Below are 10299 nucleotides of genomic sequence, written 5' to 3'. Positions count from 1 at the left end.
AAAGAAATATTCAATATCCTTAGTCATCAGGGAAATGCAAATCAAAACAACCCTGAGATTCCACCTCAACACCAGTCAGAATGGCTAGGATAAAAAACTCAGGTGACAGTAGATGCTGGCAAGGATGAGGAGAAAGAGGAACACTCCTTCATTGCTGGTGTGATTGCAAGTTGGTACAACCACTCTACAAATCAATCTGGCGGTTCCTCAGAAAATTGGACATAGTACTACCAGAGGACCCAGTTATACCACTCCTGGGCATATGCCCAGAAGATGCTCCAACATGTAATAAGTTCACAAGCTCCACTATGTTCATAGTCACCATATTTATAACAGCCAGAAGCTAGAAACAACCTAGATGTCCTTCAACAGAGGAATGGATACAGAAAATGTGGAACATCTACACAATGGAGTACTACTCAGCTATTAAAAACAAGACTTCATTTCACAGGCAAATGGATGGAACTTGAGAATATCATCCTGGGTGAGGTGACTCAGTCACAAAGGAACAGACACGGTATGTACTCACTGATAAATGGATATTAGCCCCAAAATTCGGAATACCTAAGATTGAATTCACAGACCATGTAAAGTCTAAGAAGAAGGAAAACCAAAATTTGGATGCTTCAGTGCTTTTTAGAAGGGTGAACAAAATACTCACAGGAGGAAATATGGAAACAAAGTGTGGAGCAGAGACTGAAGGAAAGGCCATCCAGAGACTGCCCCATCTGGGGATCCATCCTATATACAGTCACCAATCCTGGACGTTATTATGAATGCTGGGAAGTTCTTGCTGCTGGAAGCCTGATATAGCTGTCTCCTGAGAGGCTTTGGTAAAGCCTGACAAATACAGAGGCAGAGGCTCACAGCCAACCATTGGACTGAGCATGGGGTCCCTGATGGAGGAGTTGGAGAAGGGACTGAAGGAGCTGAGGGGGCTTGCAGCCCCATAGAGGGAGCAATAGTGTCAACAGGCCAGACCCTCCAGAGTTTCTGTGGACTGGACCACCAACCAAACAATACACATGGAGGGACCCATGGCACTGGCCACATATGTGGCAGAGGATGTCCTTGTTGGACATCAGTGGGAGGAGAGGCCCTTGGGCCTGAGGGTGTTCAGTGCCCCAGTGTAGGGGAATGCCAGGGTAAAAGGATGTGAGTGAGTGGGTAGGTGGGGGGATGGGATAGGGGGTATCCAAAGGAGAGACCTGGAAAGGGGAAAACATTTGAAATGTAAATAAAGAAAATATCCAATAATAAAAGAAAATAAAATGTTTGCCCAGTTTTGGTTTGGCTTCCTGAGAGGGCTAAGCACCTCCACAGGAATCTTCCTGGAGAACATCCTACAAGTGACACCGGGTTCTAGAAAGTTCTCAGAAATACTTGTGCTGCTGGCAACCTTCCCCTGGGAGTCTTCTAGTGGCCCCTCCTATGCGGGTAAACTGTGGTATCAGTTGTGAGGATGCTAGCCTATCCCAGGGTTTGCAGCTAGCTTAGTGGGGACCTTAATGTCAAGGAGGCCGAGGGGGCCAATGTGTCACCCACCTCTGTTCATGGAGTACCAGCCTAGCCAGACGTGAGCTGAAAATGCAATGAACTAGACAAGAGTCTCAGACTCTGCCCCTGGGGTGGAGAGTGTGGAGTCAAAGGCTCTGATGGCACTGTCACGGGCAGCATGGAGAGACATGAAGGGGAGCTGGTGCTAATGGCAATCGCCCACAACACCTGAGCCATTCTTACCCCTGAGTAGTGTTTCTCAACCCGTGGCTGATACCTTTAGGAGTCAAATGACCCTTTCAATGGGGGCTCATATAAGATATTTATAATTCATGCAATCATGTAGCAAACTTACAGTTATGAAATAGCAACAAATGGTTGCAGATTAGGAAGGATGGGAACCGGCGCTGTAGAGGGGGAAATGGCAGCCATAGCGCTGCTTAACTGGGTAAACTGCAGACGCAGCTTCAGGATACTTACAGAGATTTAAAGAGACTATGAGAAACTTTGGAGCACTCGGTCCTAAGTGGGACATCTCCATCAAAGCCCTGTCCCCAAGGCTCAGGGGACAGGAGACAGAGGTGATGACTGACTTCAAGGACAGTGCCTTCCAGACCTCACAGACTGTGGCAACAGCACAGGGAGAAGGGCTTCTGTCCCTAACCAAGCAGCTGCAATTGATACCTGCTACAAAAGAATGTCATCTTTCTCAACTGAATCTTGTAGGTGCATTAAGCACACCTCAGAGCAGGCCTGTGCCCAGGAGCAGTGGCCAACGTAGAGTGAACTCAGTGGTATTTTGCAGACTCTTTGTCTAATTATGGTTTGGCTGTGTGTGGGGGGGAGGGGGATTTACTTACTTATGATTTTCATTTTTGTGGGGAGTGAAAGAACATAAAACTAGGTGAGTTCTGAGGTAGGATATGGGAGGAATCAAGGGAAGGGGAAAACATGATCAAATATATTATATGAAAAACATTGCTTTTAATGAAAAGTTAAAAAAAATAGAGAATGTTGTGGAGGGAATGATGGTAGCCTGGAATGTCAAAGGTTTATCTTGGAAAATGAACTTGAAGTTGGCCCTGATAGATGAATGAATGAGGCACAGAAAGCAGGATGGACCAGCATACGCAAAGGGCCTGGGGCAGATAGAGGTGTGACTTGCCTGGGAATGAGGCCAGGAAGCTGGGGGCAAAGGGAGTAAGGCCAAAGGTAACTTGGAAAAGCAGGCTCAGGCCAACGTCTGAGATAGAACTTGAAGGGATCAGTAGAGCCAGGAAGGGCCACACAGCTCCTCACAGCACCTGGTGCAGGTCCCCACTGGAATCTCAAGGTCCATGAATCTGCTGCATGGAAAACTTATGTTCCTTCTCCTACTGCTGCAGTTCCCCCCACCCTAGCTTCTCATCATGGCCCCAGCCCAGGAGGGGGTATAGGGAAGGCCTGGTCTAGACTTCAGGAGCACCTGCTCTATAAGGGGTACACTGACTGGTTAAAACAAGCCTTATAAAGGTGATGATTCTATTTAGGACCTTGTTGGTTCCAGAGTGGGTCATCCAACATGGCCATATTGATGACAGTGTCCTAGGCAGACCTCGGACTGGGTGGACAGAAGGCTCTTACTGTACACATAGTAGCCTAAATTCAGCACTTAGGCTTCCGTCTCCTAAGGCAGGCTTCTGTTTACCAGGACCTTGCTAATCTACCCCCCGAAGGTCAAATACCTTGGGCAAGGACATCTAGTCAGTCCCAACAAAGGTATTATACCTCCTGGTATTATAGAAAAGCCACTTGATTCTTCCACTGTTCTGCTGCTCACCACATACACACACACACACACACACACACACACACACACACACACACACACACACACACACACACTGAGAGATAACCTTGGCATTTTGATGCCCAACAAACCTTTCTACCCAACAAGTGGTTTGGTTCTACTGTGCTCTCATTTGCAAGACACACTGAAGACCAGGAACTGGGAGCTGAAGCTATAGTCTGAGAGCACAGAAACCATCAAGACCCTGGACCAGAAGCCAGCATCATCAGACTTCCTCCAAGGTCCAAGGTGGCTCCTGGACCTCAGCCTTGGTGAGGGTGGTGTGGATTTCCCCAGGCCGAGGGCAGAACAGCTAGAGAAGGCTGTGTGTTTGCCTGGTCTCTCATGGTGCCCTTGGCCACTCCTGGATCGACAAATTTGAAGGTCTATGCAAGTAGGACTTGCCTTGCCGCCTTCTGTTAGCTCCCTTCGATGACATCCTGATGTCATGAGAAGCGGTAAGTACAGCCATGCAGGAAACACAGGAGAACTCAGGAGGAGCTCACATCTCATCCTTACTTACCTGTGTCTGGACTGTATGGAAAGGAACCTGTCATGAGGATGGAATGAACTTTTTTTCCGTGTAAGATTATTATTCTACATTCCACTTTACCAAGATCAGTCTACTACTACAAGGGACTCCCAATGTTTAATTCACCAAAGCTGTGTTAGCTGAACCACATCTTGATATGTAGTGTCACCAGAAGTGATAAGTGAACCTTCTAAACTTTAGAGGCTTTCTCGTGTTGTGTATATAGTTCACTGAAATCCCAGCTCTCCGTAAAGAATCTAGATAAAGGAACCACAAAGAAGAGAGTCTAATTTAGAAAATGCCATTTTAATCCCCTCACTGAAAAGGCTCTTCTCAACCAGATTGTAACAAAATCCACAGCTTATTCCAAAAGAAAAATTTAATACAAGAGATTTTAGAAAATTAAACATATTTGTTTAAAAATTCTATTGTGTAAACTTTAACGTAAGACGGGAGTCAGGGTAGCACATGCTCAGATCTCTGTGCTGTTGCACCGCAGGCTCCAGACATAGGGCTGGAGCAGCCTTAAGAGACCTTTCCAGGGTGGATGGAGATAACAGACCAGGGCCTTCACTCCTCTGGAGGTCCCGGCTCTCAGGTCCTCTTCCCAGGTGCTCAGCAACCCTATGGCTCCTGTGCAAACCATTGTCACATGTCCCATGTCCCAATTCTTGCTGGCTCTTCCCAATATGTCCTACTGATGAAAATGAAAACAAAAACAAAAAGCAAACCTCCCTGTGGTCAAGTGGTCACGTCCTGGTAGGGGCAGAGCTGAGCAGGCTGTAGGTGGCACCCCCTGGAACAGATGGTGAACAGATGTCTTCAGGGCAGGAGAACATGGCCCTGTGAGAAGTGAACCCCAGGACTCCACACAGCAGCTACTCCAGCCCTGCCACCATGCTCTCCCCTCCCCATCCACTGCCTAGACTTTACTTCAGATGCATAATGGAGACCGCATATCACAGCAACAAGGCCTGAACTTTTTGGCACAGAAATATTAAATAAACTATGCAGTGCTACAGTTGTGCAAAGTTAGCAAAACCAACCTAAACAGAAAACACTTTAACACTATCTTTAGTGAAATAATGCACAATAGTTTGAAGAATGTTTGTTACAATAGATCTTGTTCATGAGGCACCTGCCTTCTGGTCACAGCTCCCAGGGCATGGCTCTGAGGTGGGTAGCAATGTCTCTAGTGGGAATGTTGAGCAATCAGGCCATGGGCATGAGGCTGCTCCTTCTTGCATGCTTCCCAGACAATAGAGCAGTCAGGGACAGGGCACCATGGTGAGACTGCCTGCTCCTGAGTGTCAGTCCTGCTGGCAGAAGAGCTAAGTCTCTCAGGAGCCCCTCAGCTGAGCATATTGGGTGGGTGGATGCAGGTGCAGGCTGCCAACTTGAGGGAATCTGGTGGTGGACCTGGGAGAACAGAGCCCAGCCTCTCCTCAGGGGCCAGTTGTGTCTACAGTTTACACAGACAGATGGAGCAGGGATAGATGACAAAGTAACCAAGGCCTAGAACACTGTGACTTGCCCTCAAGACATGTGAACTCTTAGAGCAGCCACAAGAATGCTACGGACACAGTCAGGAGGGTTAGGAAGCAGTATCCTGAAGAGCTGAGGTTGTATCAGGCTAGGTGAGCACGGCTCTGCACTTCCCCTCTGGACTCAGCCTCAGATCTGGGGAGCATTGTGGGAATAGCCTTCCATTACATGACTCTGCCCTGCACTGCTCTGCCTGAGTCCCAACATGCTCTTGTGAGGTATAAGGTGGGCAACCTGGAAGCAAGAATTTGTTGGGTTTCTGTGGAAGTAGAGTGTGGGCAGGGCTAGAGTGGGGCTCACTGGAGAGCTTTTGTCCAGCACTTGCAAGGCCCTAGTGTCAATTCCCAAGATAGGGGAAAGGATTGGGTAGGAGACAGATGTCAAGCAACCCAAGGACGAAGTCTCTGGAACCAAGCCTTTATATTAACATTATGGTAGAGTTGGGCAAATTCCCCATAATTAATCCTAGAAAACCAAGGCTTCAAGTCCAGGTGCCTGCCTGCTTGCCTCTCTCCCTACCACCCTCCTCCCTTCCCTCCTTCCCTCCCTCCCTCCCTCCTTCCCTGCTTTAACTGCCAGTGCTGAATATGAAAGATGGTTCTATATATGCCCTGTTTGCAGTGAGAGAGCCCAGATTCTTAGTGACACGTGTTTAGGCCAGGTGTCCCAAAGAGCTGCTGTGGGAGATGTAGCAGGATCCTGTCTGTACAGAACATGATAGAATATGAAGTAGCCCCATGCTGACTCCCCCAGCTCAGAAGGTGGACTTGGGCTGCCAAAGCTTCATAGGGCCTTTTTGCATGCTTCTCTTTGCCCAACTGGCAGTCTGGGTGTAGAGTTTGTGTGGAGCCTGAAGCATCTTAGGCAGACAAATGAGGAACCATGTTGGCTTTCTAGGGCTGAGAAGCCTCTTAGATACTCCCTTCCCAGCAAGCTGAAAAGGGTTCCCCTGCTCCTTCCAGCTCCTGCCCCTAGCCATGAGGGAGGACAGGTACGCCCTGCTCCCTCCAGCTCCTGCCCCTAGCCGTGAGGGAGGACAGGTACGCTCTGCCTCAGTTGTGCACAGCCCACTTGTCTGTCTCAAGGTGCCCTCCAGAATTGGAGCTGTCCAGGCCTCTCCCTGCACTCTGAAGTCCCCTCTGGCTTATAGGGGACTTTCCCCAAATTTTCTAAGGTGCCAGGAAAACTCTGCTTCCCCAGACACTTGCCAAGGTCTAGCTTTGAGCTTCAGCCCTTGAGTTCATGCTCAGGCTACCTCCCACACCATGTAAATAGTTGCCCCTTGGTAGACGCCACTGTGAACTTCTTTCTTGGCAGGCAGAGAAGTGCACACTGCTTGGTACATGGTCCCTTTGGCAAGCTCCTCCATACTGCACGAAGACAGCAAGGAGGTTCTGACCTAGGGAGACAGACCACCATGGACAGTGGGTTCTGAGAATTGGGGGGACCCAGGCTTGATGAAGAGGAAGGCAGAGCTGCAAAGCAGCTGGATCTTATTCCACTCCATGCCTGAGAGCACTGGACTCTACAATGGGACCCTGAGATGAGAGCAGTATACGACATTTTGTGGGGACACAGCATTCTGCTCCCACTGAGATGTTAGGGGACAGATGGTGCTAAACACGTTCAGGGGACAATCATTCTCTTTTCAGTTCTGGCCCTGGGTCTCAGAGCCTTCCATAGCAATGCCCAGAGCCAAATCTCTAGTGACATGAGGTCACAGCCACCAATTCTTGGGCCAGAGTTTTCAGGCTGCTGCTGAGGGCTGTGCTGGAGGGTGGACCCCTCAGGTCCAGCTAGGTGCTTGCTGAGACAGCCTCAGGTTTCCTTTATGGATGGTGCTTCCTGGAGCCAGCACGAGGAGGGAAGGATGAGCTCCTCAGGAAGTAAAGTCACACTGCCTTTGCTAGGCCACGTGATGGCGAAATCACATCCATAGCAGGCGCGCAGCAGTGCTGTTGGTGTCTAAGCACCATAGGGGGAAGAAGACAGCAAAGGAGACCCCATCCACCGGCTGCAGTGGGCACTTGCATCAGGAAATTCAAGGGTGTAACAGTCATTCTAGTTCCCATGTGGGAAAGCGTCATAGGTGGAGTCTGAAGGATCCTTCTGCCATGTGTCGTGCATCTCAGCCAGAGGTCTGGGCCCAGCCTGGCACCCATTGTCCTGTTGGCAGAACTGGAGGAGGTGACAACCATCCCTGGCCACCCTGGGGGTAGTGACAGTGTCCCCATCTGTGTCTGTCCAGTGAGCAATGCCTTGCTCTAAGGACAGAGACCCAGCAGCTAAAACTGACCAGTTTAATTGGGTGGCATGTGGCAGAGTGAGGGTGTGTTCTCTGTGGGGACATGGTCATCCTGCCAAGGTTTCCAGGGCCAGCTGCCATGGCAAGGTTGAGCACAAGTGGCTGGGGGCTGAGAGTCCACTGAGGTCAGAGGTCACCACTTTGAGGCTCCACGTTGCGCACCTCCCTGGGGTGTCCTCGGGACAGCTTAGGGAAGCGGGAAACTACTTTGGGCCTGCTGCTCTTGTTCAGTGGTTCTCCAGGTGGGGTGATGTCCCTGCAAGACAGGAGGAGATCTGGATGAAGTCAGAACTTAAATGCAAATGACACAGGTAGGGAGCCTTCCCCATCAAGTTCTGTAAAGGATGAGGAAGCAGAGGCCATTGAGGATGCTCACAAGGTGGGGACATGTTGAAACGAGAGGTCAAAACAATCATGGTGTCAGCTCTGGCAAGAGGGGGCAGCAAAGGAGAGTGAGGAAGCCCTGGCCAATGGTAATAGAGGGCTTTATGGGGACAGTGGCTAGGGTACCAAAAGAGGGGTGTGAGGTATGGGGGCCCCACTACAGTCTAAAGCTGCTGTGGGTGTGCTGGTGCCTGCCTGCTATCTTAGCAACCCTACGATGCACATACATTTGGGCATGGGAAACAGGAGGATCAAGACAGTCTGGGAAGCATGCCTACCTGTCCTAATTCCAGCATCGGATGGGTGACTCTCAATGATGTTCCTTCCTATAAACACAGTGCTGATACTGAGCCTGCTCCTTCAGTTCCAAAGGCTTCAATGTAACTCAAAGTCTAGTAGCAAATCTATCCACTGAAAATCACCCAAGTTCACAACTTCAGCCTGGGCTCTGGGCATGTGCCTGGGCCAATCCACTCCACATGCAGGCAGGGGGTGCTTAAATGCTACCAGACCTTGTATGTCTTGAGCAATCCTGGAGTCCCCTCACTCTCACTGGGCACTTCCTGTGGTTTCTCAAGTGGAAGCTTGAGGATGACTTCTCAGGACAGTGATGGCTGTGTCCATACACTGAAGGCTCAACCTCCTTCAGACCACGCCTGCCAGCAGGCTGGAGGATTTCTTGTTCAGTGTGTTAGCATACTGCAGGTAAAGGTTTACTGGGACATGACCATGTCCAGTTACCTCCCTATTGATTTTATTCCCACAGTATCAACAAAAGTGAGCAGCTGTGACACTGACTGACTGACCTGCAGAGCAGCAACCACATGGACAAAGTCCTGCCTCCAGCTTGCTCTCCAGAGAGGCTGGCAGGCCTCACAGGTGCTGCCTGCAGGGGCAGAACCTGGCAGCAGGTCTCCATCATCCAGCTGGGAAGAGGGCAACCCCAAAGCCCATGGGAAGAGACCTTGTTACTGCCCTAAGCTGTTGCACTCAGACCTGGGAAGCCCTTCAGGTGAGAACAGCCTACATCACACAGGAGGATGCTGAGCTGATACACCTTGGGTCTATTCTGGGCTCACAAAAGTGGTTCTCAGCCCAGAGTCACCAGACCTCAAACAGTACTCAAGCCAAGCTGTAAGACTGCAAGACTCATTTAAAGCTTGCTGGAAAGTCCAGGACAGGAACCAGGAAGCAGACGAATCAAAGCGACAATCAATATAAGAAAACAAATCCACTGACCACTGAGGGTAAGATGGCTTTCTGGTAGGCTGGCAAACTCACGTGTGAGGCGGCACACGAGCCATGTCAGGAGTGCACTGACTCCTCGACATACTAGCAGCTGTATGCCACTCTCTTCATTCCAGAGTAGATCACACCCAGTAGCAAAGCTCACTGCAGCTGGAAGCCAGAGCTCAGTGGAAGAAGCCCTGAGAGCAGGGCAAGGCCACCATGCTCGCTCTGTGCTGGCACTGCTCACCTCAGGGTTCATTTCCGTTTAAATGTAGTGAGGACTTCAGCCTCCTTCCCCGGCTTCCTCCCAGAATGAGACCATTAGAACAAGAATGTTCAGACAGAAGGAGGAGGCCCGTAAAAAGACCTCTGTGCTTTCCTTTAAAGACAAAGGAGATATGGCCAAAGAGATTGCTTCCTCTGTCTTCACTAGCTCAGCTTTTCAGCCTCAAGCCTTTTGAAATGTGGAATCTTATTTCATTATATCCTGGAATAGGTAACACAGAAAGTGGAGCAAATTTAAACAGAAAAGCAGAGGTAAGTGGCATAATGCGTGTCCGCCCAGTCCTGGCCTCCAGGGAACAACCCCCTTCTGTTCTGAACATACCTTTCTGGAGTTACCTACTGTCCTGTGTGTGTGTGTGTGTGTGTGTGTGTGTGTGTGTGTGTGTGTGCGTGTGTGTAACTTATATACTGCTTTGCTTGTTAATTCTACAAATATGCACCACGCTGCCTTCTACTTCTCATGCCAGCAATACATCGTTGAGCTTTTCTGTGCTGCTTCACAGAGATCGGGATGGTGTCTAGGTAAGTCTGGAGGTAAGGTTCATCACAGATGTGACTGAGAGCCAGGGAGGTGTTCTCCTGTCTGACCAGGCACCTCACCCTGCTTCTTCCATGAGGGGGCTCTGGCAGATAACTGCCAGTAGGGAGATCCATCAGAAATACCAGAGGTCCAAAAGAGAGACACCAATTACC

The 10299-nt window shown here is 49.7% G+C and overlaps 1 protein-coding gene across 1 annotated transcript in view; it reads right to left on the bottom strand.

Annotated features, from left to right (window-relative positions):
* Nucleotides 1-4147: 4147 nt before the first annotated feature.
* Nucleotides 4148-10299, bottom strand: part of Snx29 (sorting nexin 29) — a 460893-nt gene continuing 454741 nt past the window's right edge. Inside the window, exon 21 of the mRNA XM_031364585.1 lies at nt 4148-7963. Within this exon, the coding sequence (XP_031220445.1) occupies nt 7834-7963 (130 nt within the window). The 3' untranslated portion in view covers nt 4148-7833. The remainder of the gene's footprint in view (nt 7964-10299) is intronic.

The sequence above is a fragment of the Mastomys coucha genome, unplaced genomic scaffold (genome assembly GCF_008632895.1).
Source record: "Mastomys coucha isolate ucsf_1 unplaced genomic scaffold, UCSF_Mcou_1 pScaffold12, whole genome shotgun sequence".
NCBI classification, from domain to species: Eukaryota; Metazoa; Chordata; class Mammalia; order Rodentia; family Muridae; genus Mastomys; species Mastomys coucha.
Note: the sequence above shows the minus strand (reverse complement) of the source record. Positions and strands in the feature narration are given on the sequence as shown.